The 24,542-nt window shown below is 54.0% G+C and overlaps 1 protein-coding gene across 1 annotated transcript in view; it reads left to right on the forward strand.

Annotated features, from left to right (window-relative positions):
• The window catches only part of CRACR2A (calcium release activated channel regulator 2A), a 130,628-nt gene that overhangs the window by 101,923 nt on the left and 4,163 nt on the right, over positions 1–24,542 (forward strand). The window contains exons 10-16 of the mRNA XM_076007758.1: positions 548–593; positions 2,688–2,794; positions 5,801–6,137; positions 9,529–9,661; positions 15,922–16,003; positions 16,077–16,191; positions 24,060–24,161. Coding sequence (XP_075863873.1) covers positions 548–593; positions 2,688–2,794; positions 5,801–6,137; positions 9,529–9,661; positions 15,922–16,003; positions 16,077–16,191; positions 24,060–24,161 — 922 coding nt within the window. The remainder of the gene's footprint in view (positions 1–547; positions 594–2,687; positions 2,795–5,800; positions 6,138–9,528; positions 9,662–15,921; positions 16,004–16,076; positions 16,192–24,059; positions 24,162–24,542) is intronic.

A 24,542-nucleotide genomic window follows, 5' to 3' on the forward strand; every position in this document is an offset into this window, starting at 1 on the left:
TGGCTGAAACCCCCTGGGCACTCTGGCTCTCCACTCTCCTGCTTTATTTTCTCAGCAGTAATTATCCCCCCTAACAGGCAAGTCTCCTGAGGCAAGGACTTTTTGTTCTTTGGTGTGACTTTTTGCTCATTGGTGTGACAATGACAGCTAGAGCACTAGGACAGTGCCTGGTCCTAGTGGGTGCTCAGAAGTGACTGTGTGTGCGCGCGCACAAGCAGTTCAGAGGGAGGAAGAGGGAGATCAACAGCAGGTTCACAGGCAGAGCTGGATTCCTGGCCGCCCTCTGGAGTAGGTGCCCCTAGTGAGAGGAGAGGCCGTGCGTGATCCTGAAGGTGTCAGCGCGTGCCTCAGTCTGTCCCCAGCCTCTGAGCTGATTTGCACACAAACTACCCTCTGGCCTTAGCACATCCCTAAGGAAAGAGACTCCCGCACTCCCTGGGCTTCCCAGACCAAGGCTTCCCTGCGCCCATGGGACTGGCAAGTCGCTGCTATCGGATGTGTGCACCGCAGGTCCCTGTTTGAGTTGATCCCCCTTTGTCATCCGCAGGGAAAGGAACAAGCACCTTCGGGACGAGCGGGACATACGTTTTCAGGTAATGGGCTGGTTCTCCCTCACCTGGGGTGGGGAAGACAAGGACTGTGGTCCAGGGTCAGCCACGTGCATGCTGGGACTGGCCAAAGGATGTCCTAACACTCGGGATCAGTTGGGGTGGGACAGTGGCATAAGGGGTTTTTTGTTTGTTTGATTTTCTTTTTTGCAAATAATAAAAATTCAGGGTGGCCTTCTGGGTAACAGTGTGTTAATTTTCCACAAAATAACATGCTTTCCTCTTGGCACAACAAGACTAAAATATTTGGGAGGGTCACACATTTCTTGGATGCGGAAATGATAGTTCTATCCATGAGATGGCGCAGTTGAAATGCCATTATCACTTTTAAACCAAAGCGCTCACAGTTTTCTTCTTCATTTGAATTGCTATCTCTTGAAAATTTTGCATGTTTACACTGTCATAGAACAGATTAAAAATGTGTATTTCACTATTTACATAGCTGATTTTATGAATAATTTTTTCTACCCTGTAGGGAGCCCTAGTCTTCCATACCTGAGCACCATATCTACATACTTTCCAAATAGCGTGAAATCCTGCTGTTAAAGGTCCTCGCTGTGGGCCACAGTAAACAAAACCTAGGATTCCATGCTCCCTACTTACCTTCCCCTTTAGAAGAGCCAGGGGTGCTCAGAAGGGAAGAGAGGTGGAGACGGGGTTAGCTGATGCAACTCCCTAATCGTGAGGATTATCACGCCATGAATTTCATGTGTGTCCCTGGACAAGTCATTAGCCACCTGGACCAAGACCCCAGCTGTCACATGAGGAAAGGGAATTCCTAACCCCTCTCTCTGTCTCTCTCTCTGTCTCTCTCTCTGTCTCTCTCTCTCTCTCTCTCTCTCTCTCTCTCTCTCTCTCACACACACACACACACACACACACACACACACACGTTATAGGGATTTTTGAGAAAATTCTTGGAAAGAGGGTGCTGTGCGTGGGACCCTGAGCTGAACAGTGATCTAAATATGGTCACAGAAGGGAGCTGGTTTTCCCTGAATTTGGTCCAACTGGGTTTGTAACTGCAAACCCCCGAGAGACCCGGTCACACCGGCATCTCTTTATAGCCCCGACTGGCAGCACGCATCTCTGCCACCCACCTATGTGTGCTGTTAGAGCAAGACTTAAGCCTACACATGTTTGTTTGATGATGATAATGGTTATAATTGTTTTAGAAGTAACACTGAATTTATTTTGAAACTCTCAAGCAAATGTCACCCTAATCCCTTCACCTTGCCTCCCTTCACCTGGCAGACTCATTCTGCCTTGAAAGGAGGATGGAATTAAGAGCTCCAATGAGGAATCAGAGGCAGAAGAATAAGATCATAATTAAAGATTCATTTGAGCCTTCACAGCCATACCTTCGGGGCTCTGGGAGCCCTGCCGCTCCCCCTCCCCTTGCTAGGGATCGCTGGAAAGCACAGGGTGGCTGATGAGTGAGAGATTCTCCCTGTGATTCCCACGCCCCCTCTTCTAGAAGACGGCTGTTAGGGAGCACTGGCAGGGGGGCGGTAAGTCCAGTGCAGATGTGTGGGCGATTTGCCTGCGCCCAGCCTGCTCCCACAAAAGTTCTGAAATGCCTTATGCCAGCTCGGGAGCTATGGACGGGGCCCTGGGCGCACTGACCCTCTGGGCGGCCCCTTTCTCGTTAGATCTGGGGCTTTGGCAACACAGAGGGTACAGCCCCACAGAAGAGTGTGCACTAAAGATGCACAGACGTTTTTCATGCCTATAAATGTCTTTCCTATGTGGTAAGTACTTATTTCTTCTTTATCTTCTTGTAAATTCTCAACACTCCTATAGAGAAAAGCACGGTGGTGCCCAGGCGCTGAACTGGGTGCTCATTAGATCACGTTATTGGAAAGGAGACGGGGCTCTGGTGAGGGAGGGTGGCGAAAGGGAAGAGTCGGTGAAGGCTGGCAGGTGAAGGCTGGCAGGTGAAGGCTGGCAGAAGACTGTTGCCTACTTCAAAGTGTGCTTTACAGCCGACCTATGGGGTGGGAACAACGAGCCCCTTTCTGCTCGAAGGAGAGAGGGAATCAGCGGGCGTGGATCTGAGGGCATTCTGTGTTTCCACAGAAAGATACGGCAGCCAAGGCAAACACAGCTGCTTCCAAGGCAAGCTGGAAAAGGAGGTCTGGCTCTGTGATAGGCAAATATGTGGACGGCAGAGGGATTCTTACAAGGTGAGTCCTCGTCCACTTGTCCGTGCGTTCATGCACCTCGCGCTTGTTGGCAGGCTCGGTGGGGGCGTGCTGGCCTCTTGAGATGTGCCCGGGTGGGGAAGCTGAGTCAGTTGCTCCCACTCCCCTTGAGTCTTGGAGGACATGGCCCTCCTTGTTGTGATGTCCAAGCCAGAGGGGCACTGTGCGGAGTGAACCCAAGGACAGCCACTGTCTTCTGCAGAGACGGACTGCAGAGAGGTGCTGTGGGTCAGCAGAGGAGAGAGAGGAGGAACGGGGACAAGGGCGAGAGAGGTGGAGGGCGAGGCTGGATGGTGCTCTGTCGTCTGCAGAGCAGAATGGATGCACTTGGTTTCGTAGGACCGTGACCGTATTGGCTACGAAGGCTAATTAAAGTGTCATATGAAATCTCCAATGATCCAACTCCTGTGACAGGCAAGACTGGGGCCTGTGTTTGACAGATCGTTTCAATGATTCATATTTAATTAACTGAAAGATAACGTGTTCTGTTGCTGCTAAACAGCACATGATTGAGTTTGCGTACTCAAAGGCTTGGCTCAGAGACAGACAGTCCCCTGCCCCTCTTCATTTTGCTCCATCCACATAGACAGCCACCAAGAGGGAGGCAGCCAGACCATTCAGCACGGGGCTCAGGGAGAAAGGTGCAGACTTGCTTGCGAGATCCTGAAGATGGCAAGCATGAAGTGGGAAGACACGTGGAGGGAAAGAGACTCTAGGGATGCAGATCAGCTCATCCGTGAAATCTCTGGGCCTGGTCATCACGAATTCCTTTTCCAAATAGCTGAGTTATGAGATTCAATTTGAGAACCAAATTTCTGCAATAGCATTTGGCCTGTTGGTTCTGCAGAACTGAATGTATTCACTGATTGATTGATTCAACAGGCATTTACTGATTAGCTGCTCTGTGCCAGACATTCTTCTGAGCTCTGCGAAGCCTCCAAAGATACATTAGACATGGATGCTCCCATTGATATCCATTATTATCTGGGGGATGGACACGCTTGAAGTTCTGACTCGGGTGGGGCAAGGGCAATATACATAACCTAAACACTGTACCCCCATAATATGCTGAAATAAAAATAATTTTTAAAAAATCATAAGAGAAAAATTTTTTTAAAATCCATTATTAAATGTTCAATAAATATTTACTGGGTGTCCACTGCGTGTGACGGCTGTGCTGTGTGCTGGATATACAGTGGTGAGCAGCACGGACCCATCCTGTCTCCTGGGGCTGATGGTTGAGCAGAGGAAGCAGACACTAGCGGAGTCATCCACAAATTGGGAACCCTGAATCCAATACCGACTTTGGCAAAAGTAGCTGCTCTCTCTGCTGCTGGTGGGGAGCACTGGGTAGTAAAACCAAAAATGAACTTACCGTGCTAAGCCTAAGGTATTACAGGACGTCAGTAGTGCTTGAGAATTTCCCAAATAAAAGCTTTTTCCAAGAAATGCTTCTTCTGAGGGCCTATTTAAGTGACCATTTCTTTTCTGGTTGTGGAGCGTTTGAAAGCACATGCTGTGATGTGTGTGGGCACACAGTATTCATCCTTGTGGACGTCAGTGGATGGGAATACTCATTGTGTTTCAAAGCAGATAAGCAGTTAGTAGACTCCAAATGATATATAGGAAGTTTGTTGGAAAGAAGACATTTTCAGCTTTTTTAAAAAACTGAATTGTTTAAGTCAAGAGAAAGATGCTTGAATTATTACAGATCCTTTCTTTTATATCAAGGGATCCAAACTAATTCACCTTTTTGTGAGCAAGCACTATATCTTAATTTGTCTTTCTTATTTATCTTAATTTACAGAATTGCAGTTAGCTTCACAATGGCGATACATGCATTTTCTTTTGCTTTCCTACTATTGGTTTTGGAGTGATGATATCAGAAGGCGGGAAGCAAGAGTGTTCTCTGCGTGGTCAGCGCCCTTCCCTACTCCCTGTCTCCTCTCGCCCCATGGCCCCACTTCATCCTGGTCCTTTTTCCTCTCTAGTCTGTGTGTGTGTGTCGATTTGGGCCTAAGGTCCTCCCTGTCACACTCCCACCCCTGTAAGACAGCGCTGCTTTCTAATTGCTCGCAGAGACCGAGGAGGAACTCCGGCGCTTGGAGGATCTGCTCTCAGAACCTTCTGGAAATGCGGACTGTGCTTGGCCCTCGCGCCAGCTGCCCGTTCCCTCAGCCTCCCACGGCGTCTCCTTGCCCTTGGTGCTCAAATGCTTCTAGAAGCAAATATGCACTTAGGCCTCTGAGGCCACTAATTGCTCCCCGCTTCCCAGGGATGTGGCCGGAGAGAGAGAAAGGGAGAGGGGGGAGATGGGTGGAGATGCCCTGCCAGCTTCTCTGCCCCGAGGCCCGTTCTCGAGGGGACAGCTGCCCCTGAGCCTGCGCCTGCTGTGTGGCGGGGCGGGTCCTCCCAGAGCACAGAGCCCCGCACACTGCCGAGGGGCGGCTCGCCAGTACGCCTGTTTTTGCACGCTGCCTTATTTGTGAGCAACAGGGCTGCGGGGCCTCATTTCACCGCAAGGCTGAAACAGCCGAACGTCTCACCTAGGGACGCGGGGCTGCTTGATCAGGCACTATGTGTCCAGTCTGCGCCCTTGCCTCACCTTCGCCTTCCACGGCACCCTGCACTTGGGGAAAGTGCGTTTATTCGTGCCACTGTTGCTTCTGTCCCCACTGAACCAGGCATTCCATGAGGACCGGGACTGTGTCCATGTGTTCATGTCGTCCCCAGTGAATGCCTGGTCCTCCTCCCTATCGTCACCGTCACCCGCAGCGGCAGGCCCTTGGCGCGAGCGTGTCGATGAAGGAGCCGGACCGTGCGGGTCTGGTTGCGTTCTCCCTCTCCTGGGCTCTCTCCTCCAAAGGCACGGCGCCGCCCAGTTATCTGTCTGTCGTGAACAGCTGTGACAAAGCCATCGGGCAGCCCTGCAGCTTCCGTGCTGATAGATTTTATGATGCTCTCTCCCTTCCTTCTTCCCCACCCCAGCAGCCAGTCGGAGGAGGAGGAAGACGTGTTTGGCATGCCGAGGAGGAGAAGCTCCCTGGGCCTGAGCGGACACCCTCTGACAGAAGAGGAGCCGGGCACAGGGGAGCCGGGGGCCGGGGGCCCACTGCACCGGGCACTCCGCAGAATCATCTCCATTGAAGAAGACCCCCTGCCCCAGCTCCTGGATGGCGGCTTCGAGCAGCCACTGAGCAAATGCCCAGAAGAGGAGGCGGTCTCCAACCAGGGAGCAGAAGGACTCTTCCAGGAGGCCCCAGCCTTGAAACTCAGCCCCGCGTCCCCCCGAGGGCAGCCCGTTGGGAAGGAAGCCCTATCTAAGGTACAGACACATCCCCCATGGTTTTGTGGGCACCGCTCCTCTGACTTGTCCCTTGCATTTGAGCCCAAGAGCCCCGAGAGGCAGCTGAGGATGTCAGATGCTGCAGGTCTTGTGAGTCACCACACTCCAAATACCACCTTCCTTTGCTTAGCTCGGCGTCATGGGGGAGACCCAGGGGTCCTGACAAATTCTCCTTATGACCTCTGGCGTTCGCTCCACTGTCTCCCAAGTGCTTCTCTCCTGATTCGGATTCCAAAGCATTCACTGAGTACCTGCTTCAGACAGACTCTGTGCTGGGCTTTGAGCATAAAATATCACGTACTTTTAAGGCTGCCCCTCTGTAACCGCCTTCCAAGTCCTGCTCGAAAAGCTGGCATGCCATTGTTTTCTCTTGGTTCTTAACCAGCGAATCACCTTCATTCCCAAACTCCCCATCTGCTCCTCCCTTCAGCACGACCCTGCACCCCCATCAGGTCTTCCTGCCCAATTCCGCCCTTGGCTCATGGTAATGACGCTGCCACCTCGTGTGTGACCCAGGCCTTGGCATGGTGTCCTTGAGCCCCCATCCTCCACTTAGCACTCTAAAACAGCGTCAGAATGTCCACCGCAATGTGACAGAGGCTCCTCCAGGCACGCTGTGGCAGCCATTGAGAACTGAGCCATTGCCACCTGGCACTTTACCCAGTGGCTATATTAGTGAGTGTGCCAGTACCCAGACTTCGTGGTGTGGGTTACCATTCTTGGTAACCAGGATTAGAGTCATGTCTCATACCATTCCTTGGAAAGCCCTTAGTCCAAGGGAAAAGTGGGGAACTGGGTAGCACCAATGGGGTGGCCCCTCCCCCTACATGACCGTCCACAGCCCCTGTAGTGCACAGAGCTGCACCTGCTGGCAGTGGGCACGGATGGGGTCTCACATGCCCCAGGATGTTCCTCTAAAACGTGAACGTGTCAGGAGGTCAGGGTAAAGAAAAAGTCTGAGCACTCCCATCCGCTATGGCATTCTGTCCTCACAGCTGTCTGATGGGGCACGTCAGATATTTATTCTCCCACTGACAGGTGGGAAAGTCGAGGCCCAGAGGGGAGAGGCCTGGCCCAGGCCCCACAGGGATGCGGGCCCTGTCCTTTCGCTGATCTCTCTTACTTCTGTGCTCTCTCTACGAGGTTGTGCTGCCAGTCTGCTGGGGACATAAATTGCAGCAGAGAGCAAATATGATCTATAGCAGCCACACAACAGCCCCCAAAGCGGGTCTGCTCTCCCGAAGGCTGCGTCCAGGCAGGCCCTGCCATGCAAGGCAGGAGCGGCAGGAATTAGTACAACCCTTCTGGAAAGTCATCTGACAACACGAACCCAGAACTTTAAAATACCATATTCTTCGAACCAGTACTTCCACTTCTAGCAACTTTTCCTGAGGAAATAACCAAAACCAAAGATTTAACTCAGGAATGCAAGAGCTATTTAAAACAGCAAACAGTTAAAAAAAAGGTTCATCAATAGGGCCATAAATCATAGTATATTATTTCAATAGAACATTATACAGCTGTTAAAAATCACACTTTCAAAAAACTTTAGTGACTCATAAAAATATTTATAATTTAATAATATATATCTTACTTTAGTAAGATAAAATTATATATATATCAAATCTCTATAAACAAAACATACACTCATATCTATAGAGAAAAAAGGCTGGAAGAAATACATTAAGATATGAATAGGGACCATTTCAGGGTGGTAGGGTAGGTTATGAAAAATTATTTCCCCCTCTACTTTTCTGTATTTCCTAATTATAAAAATTACCATATACTTTACTTTTCACAAACTTATTTTTTTAAATAGAAAAGTATGTAGGAAGGGAGAACAATAAAAGATCTTCTTCAGCCCCTAGCCGCAATCCAGCAGGTCACTGTTGTGCAGCTGGTGGGGTGTCCTTCAGAGGGGACAGCAGGTCAAGTGCATGAACATAAGAGTTTGCTGCTCTTGGGAGCTGAGTCCCACCAAAGCTGAGCCATCAATGTGTTTATGGGGTTTGCCTGCAAAAGAAAGAAATGCTCTGCTTTGGGAAGGGGGTGGTGGCCAAAGGCCTAAGGATCAGGCAATGCCTCTGTCACCAGGACCACCTCCTCCCATCCTGGGCTTCATGCTCCCTGTGCCTGGGGATGACAGATTGGTGCAGTGAGTTTTAGTCTCAAACCAATGACAACTAACGGTACAGAGACCTGTGCATTGCCCTGTGCATTGCCCGAATAAAGAAAATGGGGCAGGTGGCAGAGTTCTTTAGTGTGGGCTTGGGTCTTTAAGATTTTAGTTTAATTTCCTGTAGTTGACCTTGGATTCCCCACTAGGTGCTGCGTGGAATTGATTTCTCCCCAAAAGGCTGTTAACGGCTTTTCTCTGAAACTCAAGTACTGCTAATATGAGCTGCCACTCCATTATAGTATTTGCTCAATGAGAGGAGCTAATTCCCCCAAATCCACTTTTAAATAGATTCAAAAGAGCCTCCTCATTGACCAGGCAGCGCTGAGCCGGGCCTGCAGGCGCGATCTGGGGAGCAGGCAGCTCACTGGAAGGAGCGACCGTTCTGCACAGAGGGCCCCGTGCTGCACGGGCGTCTTCCTCCACTGGGGCTTTCGTCGTGCCCTAAGGCGAGCACGCTCCCCTCTGGGCATTAGTGTCCCAGCCCAGTGGGCACAGGAGACACAGCAGCAGTGACAGGCTGATGGGGAAGCTCCGCCCAGTGGTGGCGTCACAGTATCTCCCAACTTACCGAGTGGAGACCGCCTGGCCCCGGGGCCGAGGGAGATGGCGATGCCTAGATGGAAGCTGAGGGCTGGGACGGAGAGCTGCCTCCGTCCCGACCAGGCTTCCAGTGATAGGGCAGAAATAAGAGGCTCCGTGTCCCATCTGGGGAGGTCTCTGCCCTGGGATACAGATAAGTCTTTTTCATTCTCTCCTGCTCACTGCCAGCGCCCCAGCTTGTCCTTGCCCACACAAGGAGTCCCTGCCTCCTCCTGAAGCCCCCTTCGGAGTCCACTGTGGCTCCTCGGCTCCTCCTCCGTGCTCCGTAGCACCTGGCACCTGGAGCTGTCCTTGCTGTCACATGCCTGCCTCCTGCACCGCCACACGGGCCAGCCTGGCCTCCGCATCCTGTGCCGCAGCGGTGGCCAACAGGCCCTCGGCGGCTGCCCCGCCCGCTCCCGCGGTGCTAGCTGTCCCTCCCGCTCCCGCGGCGCTAGCAGCAGCCTCCACGCCTGGCCGCGCTGACTGCGCCGCCGTGAGGCTGCCGCGGCCTCCCTGGTGATGGTCTGGAGGCCCCTCCCCGCCCTCCCGTAGCCAGAGCAGGGGCTAGCGGCCATGCCCGCGGCTGCCCAGACTGTCTGCCATCCACAGAAGGAGAGCTCTCCCTCCACCCCCGACCGGCTCTTCAAGGTCGTGTTCGTTGGCAATTCCGCGGTGGGGAAGACGTCCTTCCTGAGGAGGTTCTGTGAGGACCGGTTCTCCCCTGGCATGGCAGCCACTGTGGGTAAGTCCTCGTCCCTGAGATGGGAAGGGAAGGCGGTGAGAAGGCCCAGGCTGGTGGGGACACTCAGGCTGGTAGGGACGCCCTGCTTTGTTCAGCAGGGCGGCTGGGAGAGGCAGGAGAGCCCACCCCCGCACGCCGCTGGCTGCTGGGCTTACTCTGCGGTGATGCGCCCCTGCCTGCTTGCAAACCAGCCCCGGGTGTGTGGAGCCACGCTGGCAAAGCAGATTTGAGGCCTTTCCCCGCCTGGCACTCCCCTCCCCCCCAATCGTCCCCACTGTCCACAGGGCCCTGGGTCTCCGCACTCCCCTGGGACACACTGGGACTCCTGAGGCCACGCCCGGCCACCACAGCCCCTGCCTTCCCAGTGGCCTGCTACTTCCTCCCCGTCCGTCCGTGTGTGTGTGTGTGTGTGTGTGTGTGTGTGTGTGTAGGCTGGGAGGGACAGGGCCAGTGCTCTGGATGGTTTCTTGTACGCATCGAATCTTGCCTGTCCCTGGCCTGCTGGGTGGGAGCGGGAGTTAGGCCCAAGCTCATCAGGATCAGCTGTTAATGGATGATCATGGCTTACTGTGTCCCGCGCCTGGAGAACATTTTATTTAAATAGAGGCCTTTGATCCCTTCCCCCAAAGTCAAATATTGCATAGGAACGCGTGACGAAACCCAAGGGCAAATGGACCTTTCACTTCAACCAAGTGGAATCATGCAACAAAAACTAAACATAGTGAGTGCGTATTTCACCCAGCTGATAAGTCAACTCTACTTGAAAGAATATGATCTGAGTATGTACCAAGAGCTTTTGTAGTCACGGTTTCAGTCTGCATTCATACCCCTGGGGGCAGGTGTTGTCATCTGCCCAATAGACAGATCAGGAAGCTGAGGTGCAGAAAGGTGAAGGGGCTCGTCCGCATTCGCGTCCGCAGGGTGGCGCCGACACCCGCCCCCAACACGCACCTTCTGTTCCGTCCCGCGGTATCCCTAACAACCCCGCGCTGTGTGCACGTAGCAGCCAGTGGGCAGTGAGGTCACTTTTCTGCCTGGGAGGTGGGCAGAGGTGGGTGCAGGCAGGAGTGGCCGCGGAGGCGCGGCGAGTCGGCGGAGCTCCTCGCCCGCCACTGACCAGCGTGTGGCCTCGGGGGGACATGACCTCCCTTTGGGCTTCAGTTTTTCTCTCCTCTGAGAAACGAGAGATTTGAGCTGGGTTCCCCAAGACTGCTTCCACCCCCAGGTCTCTGACCAGACCATCAGACCCTCTTCCACCTTTGGCTGTCTGCCAAGCTGGCCCTATAGGACAACTTTCCGTGCACAGGGCCTTGCCTGAAGGAACTCCATTTTCGGGCCGGGCGCGGTGGCTCACGCCTGTAATCCTAGCACTCTGGGAGGCTGAGGCGGGTGGATTGCTCGAGGTCAGGAGTTCAAAACCAGCCTGAGCAAGAGCGAGACCCCGTCTCTACCATAAATAGAAAGAAATTAATTGGCCAACTAAAAATATATATACAAAAAAATCAGCCGGGCATGGTGGCACATGCCTGTAGTCCCAGCTACTCGGAGGCTGAGGCGGGAGGATCCCTTGAGCCCAGGACTTTGAGGTTGCTGTGAGCTAGGCTGACGCCACAGCACTCACTCTAGCCTGGGCAACAAAGTGAGACTCTGTCTCAAAAAAAAAAAAAAAGAAAAGAAACTCCCTTCCTTCCTTCCTTCCTTCCTTCCTTCCTTCCTTCCTTCCTTCCTTCCTTCCTTCCTTCCTTCCTTCCTTCCTTCCTTCTTTCCTTCCTTCCTTCCTTCCTTCCTTCCTTCCCTTTTTTTTGAAACAGAGTCTTGTTCTGTCACCCGGGCTAGAGTGCCATCGTGTCATCCTAGCTCACAGCAACCTCAAACTCCTGACCTTGAGCGATCCTCCTGCCCCAGCCTCCCAAAGTGCTAGGATTATAGGTGTGAGCCACCGCGCCCGGCCTCCATTTTCTTTCTCTTACCCTAAACTGGCCCTTCCAACATTTCTCCTGCGGATGCCTCTCTCCTCGCACACTTGTGTCCTTGTGTCCCATCCTCATCGCCAGGCCTTTCCCTCTACTGTTACCACATCTGGAACATCCTCCCCACTCCACCCAGAGACAGAGAGCATCCCAAGATCCAAGACAAGAAAGTAGGCGCTGATGGGAAGGACAGAGCCTAGGAAGCAAGCCCAGACGAGCGGGCAGCAGCTGCGAGTGAGCCGAGCGTGGTGGCGCAGGAGGCAGCGGGGGCGGGCGGGGACGCGCTTCCCGGGGGCATTCCCAGGAATACAGCCCAGCCGTGGCTCTAGCACAGGCCTGCAGGAGGCAGCGGGGGCGGGCGGGGACGCGCTTCCCGGGGACATTCCCCCCCCTCCCCCCCCCCCCCCCCCCGGGGCTTTCCCGGGGAATACAGCCCAGCCATGGCTCTAGCACAGGCCTGCAGGAGGCAGCGGGAGCAGGCAGGGACGTGCTTCCCAGGGGCATTCCCGGGAATACAGCCCGGCCATGGCTCTAGCACAGGCCTGCAGGAGGCAGCGGGAGCGGGCAGGGACGCGCTTCCCAGGGGCATTCCCGGGAATACAGCCCAGCCATGGCTCTAGCACAGGCCTGCAGGAGGCAGCGGGAGCGGGCAGGGACGCGCTTCCCAGGGGCATTCCCGGGAATACAGCCCAGCCATGGCTCTAGCACAGGCCTGCAGGAGGCAGCGGGAGCGGGCAGGGACGCGCTTCCCAGGGGCATTCCCGGGAATACAGCCCGGCCATGGCTCTAGCACAGGCCTGCAGGAGGCAGCGGGAGGGACGCTCGACCTCAGGCCCACAAAGGCCTGTCCCTCAAGCAGTGCGCATGTGATGTCCCTCCCCTGACAGTGAAATCAGGGTCTGTTTGCATTTCTAATTTGTGCCCCTGAGATGCAAGGCTCTGAAAGGTAGAAAATCAGACTAATGTGCACTTCCCAGGAGACCAATTATGGAAACACCTACAATTTAGGAAGGAGGGAAAAAATCAAAGTTTCCAAATCAGGACGCTGTTCATCACACTGCTCAACACATGCTGGAGCAGCAGCGGGAATTAGTTTCCTGGCCATTCGACTGGCCTTGCTCGGGGACACATGTCAGCAGGCAGATGTGCACTAGCCACCTGCAAGCCGCCCCTCTAAAGAGATGTGACAGCCGCAGAGTCACAGCCCCTAAGGCCAAAGCAGTCCAACCCCACAGCAGGGCTCTGGCCAGTCGCCTGTCAAAGGCAGCAGCCAGTGACAGGGCTTCGACTGGTCTTCAAGGTCCACCTCCATCACCAGAGGGGCCTCACTGACTTCTGGCTCCCACTGCTTCATGCCATCATGGTCTGTGCCAGCCCCTTGGCTTGTGTGTGAGTTGCCCCGCAGCCGTGTGACCCGGGCATCCTGCCTCCACTCCCTTGGGACCCAACCAGCTCCTTTGGAAGCAGGTGCCTGGGTTCTGCAGGCATAACACTCGAGCTGGGAGGAGTCTCAGAAATAGTCTATTTCATTTTGTAAGTGTAATAATCTCTGGTTTTGTAAGTGAGAAAATTGAGGTCTTTAATCAGACTGATTATTAGAGATAACTAAAGCTCTCTAGAACCCAGGACTCCAAGTCCAGTGCTCTTTCACTGCTCCACATTGGTCCACAGCCCCTCCCCGCCACCGCTCTAAGCCACAGGCAGAACCAAGCTGCCTCTTGCAGAGGCTGTCCCCACAGAATGGCTTCTGTTCTCTCTTGGCCACTAGTCAATTTCTGTCCTACTCCTCATCTTTGTAGACAGATCTCGAGAGCACATTTCTCTGCGACAAGTTGCTAGCACTCCCTGCCCCACATACCTCCTGTTTTGTGACAGCTTGGGCCTGTCTTCTTGGGAAAGGTTAATGTCACCTTCCTGGGGGCCAGCAGCCCAGCTCCAGGCCACAGCATGGCCCCAGCATGCTCCCCAGTGGCTCCAGACTTTGCTGTCATTCAGGAGCATTTCAGTTGCAAGCTGGGGGTTACCTCCATGTGACCTGTGAATGCTAGGCAGAACTCAAAGAGCAGGAGCACCAGCTCAGCCCCCTGAAACCTCCGTCTCACCTCAGTCTACAGACGAAGAAAGTGAACCTCCCAAAATGAGGGGAGGTAATGCCACCAAGGTGGCACTGCTGGCCGGTGGCAGAGCTGCGACTGGAACACAGAACGGCAGCCTCCTGACCTGGGAGGTTAGGGCTGGCCGTGGTCTAAATCAGTCCCATCCAGGCCTCTGGCCCCGAGTCTCTGTGTTGCTGCACCTGTTGGCCCCTGGCAGTCCTGACCTCACGTCTCCACGTGCCACCCCCACCGCCCGCGTCCTCCTGGTGTCCTCGCTCCCAGCCCGGCACCTGGCCCAGGCCCAGAGAGAAGGGCACCTCGTGCCGTCAGCAAGCGTCACCCAGCGCGTCCTGGCACGGTGCATGTTCGCAGCACTCCTCTGCCTGCCGCACGCTGCGCGAGACTCAGCTCCGCCCTCTGGCAAAGCACCCGCCAGCCCAGCGAGGATGCTGGGGCGCCGAGCCCCCGCTCCCGGCAGCACCTCCGGCCTTCCATCTGGAGCCTTGCGGGAGGCAGAGGGCTCCTCCCCGGTCTGGCCCCGAGGGCGCCGCCCACGCTGGGTTTTCTCCTGTGTCTCGAGGGAAGCAGGCAGCGCTCCGACTCTGGGAGCACAGACCAGGGCAGCCGCTCTGCTCCCAGCCAGGAGGAGAACGCCTTGGACTCGGCTCCCAGCCTTTGTAAGCCGTGCAGCGGGAGCCCTGAGCCCCGGCTTTCGGTGAGACGCAGCCGCGGTGTCCTGGGCCCGGTGCGCTGCTGTGACGGGGCGGGCGCCTCAGAGCCAGCTTCGCAGCGCTCCGCAGCTGCTGACCACTGGGCAAGGCACGGCCGTACTCAACGGCGCGCGTTTGCACGTGCATGTGTGCACGCGTGTGTGTGCAGTAACTCCGTGTGGATGTCGGGGCCACCGCAGATGGAGCGGCACGTGGAAACGCTGGGCATGTAACGCAGTCTGCTGATGGGAGAGATCGCGCTGTCTCAGCCCAGACGGATCCACGCCGTCTCTGTCCCTGTCAGTGAAGCAAAGGGCTCTGGACTCCCTGCTGGTCCTGACATTGGGGGGGATGATCCCCCACCTCTCCTCCACTCACAGGCCCTTAATGCACTAGCCTTTGCCTGGAGACAGTGGCGGGGATGACCCTTTCCGTGTTCTGCCTCCTTGTTTTGTTGGGTGTCCTCTGTCTCTATCTGTCCAAACTGCTGGTGCTGTTTTCTGTCCTGGCCCTCCTGGGCAAGGACCCCAGAGGCCTTTCTGAAGGTTGGAGGAGATGCCCTCAAGTTCTAAGATCCAGTACCTTAAGGAGGGAGGATTTTCGATCATCTTTATGCATTTGTGAACATTCTTACAGCATGCCCAAGAAAGGAATGTCTGTATCCAAACACCTGTAGTAAAGTTCCTAGCTCTGAGGGCCGCTGTAGGGTGTGAAGGCATTCCACTGCTTCCTCTCTCTGGGGTTGATGACCCCGGGCAGGGTTGTACCCCTGGAGAGATGGCTGAACAGCCCAGTGGGCGTTTAGGAGCTCTAAACCCATGTCAAGGGCAGACCTGGCTTTGATCCCCTCCCTCTCCCTCCTCCTCTGTCCCTTCCTCTGCCCCAGCCCCCCTCCTCCTGGTCCACTGCCTTTGAATTGGCTGAGGAGGTCTTAAAGTAGGACCCATCCCCCAGGATATTTGAATTTTATTAGGGTCACTTTGAAAGGATTTTAGGCAAAAAAAGAAGAAAGACTAAGGAAGAAAAGGGAAGAGTGAGGGAGAGAAGGAAGGAAGGAAAGAAAGAAATTTGGGGACAGTTTTTCCTCCTCCTCCGTCTTCCCAGTGAGGGAAGTGACGCATGAGTCACTTTGCGTCCGCAACTGCGACTATGCGTGTGATCCGACTTGACCCTCACACAGCGCGCCTCACGTGGCCCAGGGTAGGTAGTGAGGACGTCACCGTGAAGAGCCTGCCGCTCGGAGAGGCTCAGTGGTTTGATCAAGGTCCCACAGCCCATCAGCGGCAGAGAAGGGATCAGGACTCAGGCCAGACGCCTCCCTGTCCAGTGCTCTGTCCACGTGCCTGCATTCCCTCCCAGGAGCTGCGGGGAGGGCTGCCACCTGGGCCTGGCGTGATCCAGACTCGCTGGAAGCACGGTTTCCGGACGTAGGCGTGGGTGCCTCTGGCCCAGGGCGGCCCTGACAGGCCCGTTCCACCGTGCAGGCATCGACTACCACGTGAAGACGGTGAGCGTGGACGGCTCTCAGGTGGCCCTGCAGCTGTGGGACACGGCGGGGCAGGAGAGGTGAGGGCTGCCCCGAAGGCCTGGGCTCCAGAGGGAAGGCCGTGCGCCCCTGACCCATGGCCCTCGCTGGCAGGTATCGCTGCATCACCCAGCAGTTCTTCAGAAAGGTGGATGGTGTCATCGTCATGTACGACCTCACGGCCAAGCAGTCGTTCCTGTCGGTGCGGCAGTGGCTGAGCAGCGTGGAGGTGAGTTGGCGGCCTTCCCGGACCTCATGCTCAACCGTGGCTCCCCTTTCTCTGCCCGTCCTCTGCCAGCCTCTGCACTCTCAACACCTGATTCAGAACTCTCCTTCTCCAAACCTCTAGCCCGGACGTCTGTCTGTCCGTCCGTCCACGTTCCCAGTACCGCCTGGTTCCTGGGCATCCAGAAGTGAACAGGACAGACACTGTCCCGCATTCATGGAAAGAGGGGACACAAGTAGAGACGGCACCAGTAATTGTGTCACAACTGTGTGCTGGGCACGGGATTGGATTGGGGGAGAAGGTGCGGAAGGGTCCCCTGAGAAATCAGTGTCTAAATTGAGTCACAACCGAACTCTTCCCTCATCCTCACCACCACCTCCCGGCCCGTGCAGCTGCCTGGCTCCTGTGGGCCAGCTGTGCGCTGCCTGGGGACTGCACACGCGGCGTGCGGGGCTCCCGTCACAGCCCTTCGCACGAGGCAGGGCTGCTCCGTAATGCGGGGCTCCAGGCTCACCCTAAACCAAGGTCTCCACAGGGCGGAGAGCAACTGTGTTCCCTGCGCCTACAGAATTATCTGTCGTTTGCCCCTCGTTCCTTGACCCCCACTCGCAGGGTGTTGCCTTGTGTGCACTTGCTGCTCCCGACCGCCTGCCTGTTCTGCCGCCCCAGCGCAGGCTTCTCAAGGCCAAGGGCAATGTGGACAAGCCACTTGCTGCTTTGACGCGGCCTCGGCGGATTCTTGCACAGAGCAGTCACGTAGGATGTCCCGCCCCCTTCTGCCAACAGGACTCATTTGTTCACGTATTTGTTCAAATCACTGCCGGGCGCTATCCTAGGACCTGGGGTTCTGGGGGTGAATAGAAGAGACAAGGTCCCTGCCTCTGTGGGGCTTGTGTTCAACTCTCTGCTCTGAGCCCAGAGACCTTGCGTGCCCCGTCCTGTCCTCACCACACTGCTGAGGTCACGTACTTCCACCCGCATGCCCTGCTGGGCGCCGTGCCTCCCCAGAACAGAAGCTGCGACTCGGCCACGGTGACCCTGGTGCTGTGGATGGTACCTTATTGCAGAACCCTAGAGCGGTAATTTCCTCGTCCCTTTTGCCCTAAGATCTGCAGTCTCACCCCCCAAAATCTGTTTCTTATAGTTTTACTGCCTAGACCACTGTCAATCTGCATCCTTCTAGTCACCAAGAAAAATAAGGAACAGTATGGAAGCCAGATTCAAGGGTTTCTCAGAAATCTGCTTAATACAAATGAGTACACAAAATCGACTCGCCTAAAACACTTACAACTGAGGAAGCTTGAGAAAATACAAGCTTTGAAAGGTAGTGGACTGTCCATACACCGAGCTGGTAATGGAAGCAGATGCTGCAAGTAGAGTTGGCAGTAATTCCTATTTAAACTTTGCAATTTGTGGCACGATTTTTTTTCTTTATTTCCTCTGTTGTTAACAGCAGGTTTATGTTCCTCACAGAGATCAAGGCCAGGAGAGACTGTAGGGATTAGCTGATCCAGTGGTTTCCAGATTTCCTTCCTTGGAGCCTGGAACCAGATTGACATGCGCCAGAGACTGGGGCAGGCCAGGGAGGTTTGGTCATCACAGTCCTGGGCCCCTCACCCCCCGTCTCAGCCAGAGCTGCCCTGCTCCGTTCAGCTTTCAGATTGGAGGTCCAGGCACAATTTTGTTGGACAAAAGAGTTTCCCTTTGAAAATCACCCATCTACTACAGCCATCTCATTCACAAGTGGAGAAATTGAAGCCCCAACTTCTCCAGGGTCACCTGTTTTTCCCCTGCCACAATTAATTGCCCCCAAATATTTGGTATATACCAGAGCTGGGCAGAAGCAGTCCCAGTGGTCTGGGGTGAACGGAATGGCTGGAGACAAAGTCATGGACCCACGCTCCCTGCTGTCATTAGGGAGTGTAATCTCTAAGGCTCCTGTTTTGCACAGACAGCCCGGGATCTAGTGGGAGAGGGGCAACATCAGGTTGAATTTGGTGGCGTAGGTGAAGAAACTGCAGCAGGCCATCACCACAGCATGAAGTATGTGTTCAGTCACACTCCAGGAATGTTCCTGTGGGACAGGGCTGAAAAGCGTCGTCGGCGTGTGTCTGCTAAGGCGCCCGTGGACGCCCTGCATATCGATGGGCTCGCAACACCAGGCTGAGGCAGATCCACACGTGGTCAGCTCAGAATGCTCTATGTATAGGTGGTGCTTTTCCGTATGATTTGTAGTTTGAGTTTTTTTCCTTTTTATAATTTTAGCAGAAGATATAGTTAAACTCTAAATGATGACTCTAACCCTAGATGAATTTTAGGATCACCTGTAGAGCTTTTAAACAAAACAGATACCAGGGTCTTCTCTCCCAGATAGAATGCTTCAAGGCCCAGAAAAACATTTTAACAGCTCCCTGGGGATTTTGATTCTCAGCCACCGGGATCCCCAGACTAAGTATTAATAAGTGCTTCTTGAACTCTAACGGACGTGGCAGCCTCCTGGGGATCCTGTTAAAATGCAGACTCCGACCCCGCAGGTCTGGGCTGGGCGCTGATTCTGCATTTCTAACAAGTCCTCAGGGGAGGCTGATGCTGCTGGTCTGGGACCAACCTTCAGCAGCAAGGCTCTGAGTTGTTTTCACGGATGCCGGTGACCCTTCACGGAGAATTACGGAGCACCTGCAGCATGTCCGGCACTCGCTAGGCACTCTGCAGGACTCCGTGGGACAGCCCAGGAGCTGCATTCCACTCCACACCAGGCACAGGTTTCAGGAGCACGTGCAGGAGGCTGTGTCGAGCGGCACAGCGTGTGTGGAAGGTGTGGAACAGTGGCATCATAAATGCAATCATTCCCTGATTCTTGAAAAGCTAAGTCATTCTGCCTTGGCAACCAGCAATCAGAGGTGTCAGGTGATAGATTAAAACTTGACACCTAATTTGATCTGAGGGGAACTGAAAATAATAAGTGCTTTATATTTGTGGAGCGCCTTATTTTTCCAAAGAGCTCTGAGCATTTTACCAGCTCCCTCACCTGGAAGGGAGGGTGGAGGGGCTTTCATAACAGTCTTCAAGGTTCTGGAGCCTTTGCATCACGTGCACGGCGCCAGCTGCTCTCAGTGCCCTTCCTCCCCCACATAAGAAGCAACACAAAAGGGCTTCCACTGCGTGCACGCCGTGCGTGGGAAAGGCGGACCCTTGGAAGAGGTTGTGTGGGACAGGAGCACATGCTCGGGGGAGGTAGTGGAGCCCCCTGAGAAGGAGTTCTTGCCATCCCAACCCGGCCACTTCCTGGCAGCAAGCCTTTGGCCAGTCGTTCAATGAGGGGGTGGGCCAGTGCTCTGAAAGGCTCCTCCTGGCCCCCAGTTCTACAGCGTAGGACATTTGACTCTCCCAGCGGGGCCAGGGTGGAGCAGGAGTGTGTATGGAGGGAGGACGCTGGGGGACCCTTCTAGCCCTGAGGGAACCAAAACCCTTTGGTGCAAGAGAGCACCCACCCTGCTTGATGCGGTGGGAAGGTCCTGCTGTCACCACTGCCCTCCTACCCTCCCCAGCGGGGCGGCTTTGCGTCACCTGCAGGCCTTCTGCAAAAGAGGCCTACACTGGGCCACACTCACTCTGTGCTGATTCTCCTGGGCACTGTGTGGGACGTCACCAAAGTCAGTCATTCCTGGCAGCTCAGCATCCCCAGCTCCCTCCCCCCACTTCCCCGGCACACCCGTTGGGTGGGGCTGGTTTAAGCGTTCCAGTGTGGAGAGGAAGCCGGTCAGGCCCTACAGGCTCCGAGTTTGACCACGGGGCAGCCTGGACATGGGAAGATCTTGGGGCCGGTGTCAGGTAGAGAAAATAGATCTGGTACAGAGCTGTACAGGCTGGCATTTCCCCCAGATCCAAAGAGTTTGTCCCCAGTGTCTGCAGTCCTGGGATGCTGCACTCTTGTTGAGATCCCTTTGTCGTTCTGATGGCACTATGTTATTAGGCCTGTAAGTACAGAAAGTGAAGGAAGGAACTGTCTCTGAGCTGGAAAAAACGTGGAGATTAATCTGATGCAACCTTTGTTTTATAGGTAAGAAAAACTAAGACCTAAAAAGAGGAAGTGACTTGTCTGAAGGAGCCCACAGCTTGTCAGGAAACAGCCAGATCTGGAATCTAGGGCTTCGCCACCGCACTGTGCTTGTCTCTTGTCCCTTGCTCCATGACTGGAACCTGCTGCTGAAAAACAGGGCTTCGTTTCCTTTCCAGTCCTTCTTGCTTCTGTCTCAAAGCAGAGCAGTCCTTCAGCTAAAGGGGGCCTGGCCCACTTCCCTCTCCCTCCCTGGGCTGCTAGCGAAATCTCCTTCTGTGATCTTTGTCATTGGTGACAATGTACAGCATGGAGCAAAAAATAGCAGTTTGATTTTTTTCCCCACGTTCCAAGTTGAGCTTGAAGTGCTGGCAGTTTAAAACAAACTACACAAATAAATCTTGTTTTGACTCATAGTCCAGGGGGCGGATAAATATGGAAACCCCCAAGATATAATTTCGCAGCCATTTTTTTCTTAGCATAACTGCATGCTTTAATGTGCTGAGAAATTTTTTGTTCTGGTTCCAGAGAAATAGCAGCACTATCCCAGCTAAGTGCTTTTTCATGCCTCCCAGCAAATAGATATTAAAACACACACACAACCAACCAAACCCAACAGCTGCACATTCTGAGCTGAATGCCAATCCTCCGCTCCAAGTTGACAGCTCTTGTTATTTAAAGTCAGAGATGGGTGATCTTTTGAATTTCAACAAGTCTGTCTTCTAACAAGCTCAAGTTCAGAGAAAGGCAGCTAAAATAATTGAAGGTGTAGGGAGGGTTCTCCATTAGAGGGTCGTAGAACAGAAACTGGCTTTAAGAGACACGGAAAGGAGACTTGTCCACGCTCAGACAGATCACACGGAGAGACGGAGACAGCCGGGCACAGCTCGCATCTCACAAAGAGAGGCTGTGTGCCGGCTAGGGAGCTGAGCTGTCTTCACCCTGACCTCTTGTGCCTGTGGGATTTGAACAGTATCCGCAGGGGAGGGTGGGCAGACCTGAGACTGTTCTCCCCATCCCCAGTGGCTTGAAGGAGGTGCACTTTGGACTTTTAAAAGGAAGTGGATAATTATGAGCATCTTTGTGTCAAGCAGTACACAGGCTGAAAACCCAGTTGGGTATGAGGAGGGACAGGTTTAGGCAGATGATTGAAAACTCTGGGGTCAAAGTCAGGAAGGACCATGAAACACCTACCCCGTTAAGAGCTCGTCTCCTTGCTCCAGTGTCAAAAGCTGATGTTGGGCCGGGCTGGCGATGACTGACTGCCCGTGATAGTTAGCACACTCTCAGGCCTCACGTGTGTTCTCTCTCTTGCTCTCTCTCCCATTCTTTTTCTGGCATATCTTTGGAGATGGGCCTACCTCTCCCTTATCCATGCAGGCCAGGCCCGTGCAAGGGAAGTGGGCTGTCCAGAGCGGCTGTGTGAGAGGGGAACGGTGCGAAAACCAGAAGCCACAGTTCCAGTTGGGTGCTTGGCTTTTTTTCTGCTCCTTCTAAGCTCCTTTATTTGTATATCCAGGAATTGCTTTTTCTAAAAAAAAAAGAAAGAAAGAAAGAAAGGAGAGGGCTGCCCTTTCTTTTCCCCAGAGGCAGCACTGCTGTTTGCGGCGCACAGGGCCCAGATGTTGGGCTTATGACTCACTTCCTGGCCCTTCCTGTTTGATCGTTCAGTCTCCATCACCCCCTTCGCAAGTGAGGAAACCAAAGCCTTCGCCCGTTCCAAATAACGACAAAATCCGGGTTAGGATTCTGCTCTGGGATTTCAAGTCTGATGCTCATATTTTCAGAGTTTCCATGTCAAGAAATCCCACAAGCCTTAGTCATTCCTCACACATAAATCTACAAATATCTCTCTCTCCTGTGCTCTAAACAGCAAGCTGTTTGGCCCACTTCCCTGCTTCCTCCTCTTGTCTTCCTTTTCTGTGACAAACGCTTTGCAGAAGTATTCCGTGGCATGGCGCGGGGAAGGGTGTTCCCATCAGCGAGGCTGTGGCTGACTGGGAGCCGCGCAACTCTGTGCCCTAAGTGCATTGCTCACGCTCAAGTATCTGGAATGTGATGCGGTCCCCTTAGTGCGTCACCAACAGTGTCCTGAGCTTGCTGTGTTGCTGAGGGGTTGAAGACACTGCAAGATCTTGTAGTGTGTCCAAATCATGAGTACAAATGTTAATTACTGTCTTACCAGTGGATTCCATTTTTAGAGAGTTCTAGTTAATAGGATGCTAGGTAGCAGAGATTTCATTGGAAATAAGAAGCAAGAGAAAAAGATTAGAGTATTGTGGGCGCATATACTAAAGAGTCCTAGGATGGGTGCAGATATAATGCTAGCACTCTGGGAGGCCGAGGCGGGAGGATTGCTTGAGCTCAGGAGTTCGAGACCAGCCTGAGCAAGAGCAAGACCCCATGTCTACTATAAATAGAAAGAAATTAGCCAAACAACTAAAAATAGAAAAAAAAAATTGGCCAGGCACAGTGGCGCATGCCTGTAGTCCCAGATACCTGGGAGGCTGAGGCAGGAGGATCGCTTGAGCCCAGGAGTTTGAGGTTGCTGTGAGCTAGGCTGACACCACGGCACTCTAGCCCAGGCAAGAGAGTGAGACTCTGTCTCAGAAAAAAAGTCCTCATAATTCAGTGCCTTTGTTGTAGAATGTTCTTTTGGAGTCTCTAACCCTTAACTTTCTCATTTAGTAAATGAGAATTTTTTCCTCTATTGAACTGCAATAAAAATGAATGTGCAGATTAAGGAAACATGGAGGCTTCATTTCAAATGTAATTTCATCCAACCTTAAAGTAGGTGTTACTGTCAGAGGGGCCTTAGACATTCAAGATGCTGAGGGAAGGTCGCTGGAATGTTGGCAAAACCACAACTGCTTATTAGCTTCTGTTATCCCACAGCCCCCTCTGCCTAGTAAAACATTTAGCTTCAGTGAATAACTATTTGTTACCAAATTATGGTTAAAAGCCCCTAATTAAATATTTCAAAAAGTGAAAATACAAGCCTTCTTACATGTGAACATTTGCATATTTATGGCTAAATAGCTGCGCCCGCGGCCTCTGTTCACCCTCGAGGGAGGCACCGTGTGGTGTCCCCTTCACAGGGAGGGACAGAGACCCCAGTGTGCCCCCGGCTGATGCGCCACAGCCGTTGGAGGAATGAATAGGGTGGCACCTTGAATGAGCCTTTGACTGTTGGCCCGAAAAGCACAGCTGCTGTGGCCACTCGGTGCTGCCTCAAACAGGGCTTTCTCTGGAGCCCGAGCACCAGTGATGGGGGGCTGTGTGCCCACCTCCGACGGGTCCTCGTGGAGTGCGGTGGGCTCAGGATCGGGAAGCAGATTTGGGTGCAACCTGCAGGGGGCTTGTGCCCCAACGTGAGGCCTCCAGAGATGCCGCTTCTAATCGGAGCGCCTCCAGCAACACCCTTTCGAGGGCAGATCAAATGTGTTCCCTTAGGGATGCCCTCAGGGTGCTGTGAGCCCTGGCAAAGGACGCAGGCCCATCAGTGTCAACTGTGCCCTCCTCCTGCTACCTGCTCCCCAGCACACCTGGGGACCTGCCGTTCCATCCCAGGACAGTAGTGAGGGGGAGCAGTCACGGCACAGAGGGGACCGGCAGACACTGAGGGGCAGGCCTCTGGCACTTTGCAAAAGCATGGTGAACGCAGGCTCCCGGAGAAGGTGGCTGTCCCTTTCAGCTTTTGGGGTAACTTGGTTATGGCCTGGGCTGTTGTGGCATCTGTCCAGCTGTCACTGAACCCCTGCCCTCAGGGCTCCCTCGAGGATGCCGTCTCAGTTGAGGGCTGTCTGTTCTGCAGGAAGCTGTGGGAGACCAGGTTCCTGTTCTTCTGCTGGGCAATAAGCTTGACAATGAGAAGGAGCGGGAAGTCCCTCGGGGCCTCGGAGAACAGCTCGCCAAGGTAAAGAGCAAGCATCTCCACCACTTGGGAGGAGGGAGCGCCCAGGTCAGTGGGCGTGTGCCCCGAGCCAGGTGGGAACCTTCTCTGGAAGCTGCATGGGAAGCAGCTGGGCAAGGGGTATCTGGGCATCACAGGGACGTCCCAGCACGTGGGCCGTGGTCTTTCCGTGCACGTGGGTCTTTCCACAGACAGTCACAGATGGCAAGATGGAGTTAGTTGGTCAGGGAGCACTAGGGGACAGGGGATTATCCTAAACTCTCTTCCTTGAACTCATAATTAGAAATTCTAAGATGGAGAGAGGTTTTGTATTTCAATCCCCCTCTGACACTCGGATCCCACCAGCTGTATTCACTTGGTCCCCTTGGGGATGAAGAACTCGCT

The sequence above is a fragment of the Microcebus murinus genome, chromosome 10, assembly GCF_040939455.1.
Source record: "Microcebus murinus isolate Inina chromosome 10, M.murinus_Inina_mat1.0, whole genome shotgun sequence".
Taxonomy (NCBI): domain Eukaryota; kingdom Metazoa; phylum Chordata; class Mammalia; order Primates; family Cheirogaleidae; genus Microcebus; species Microcebus murinus.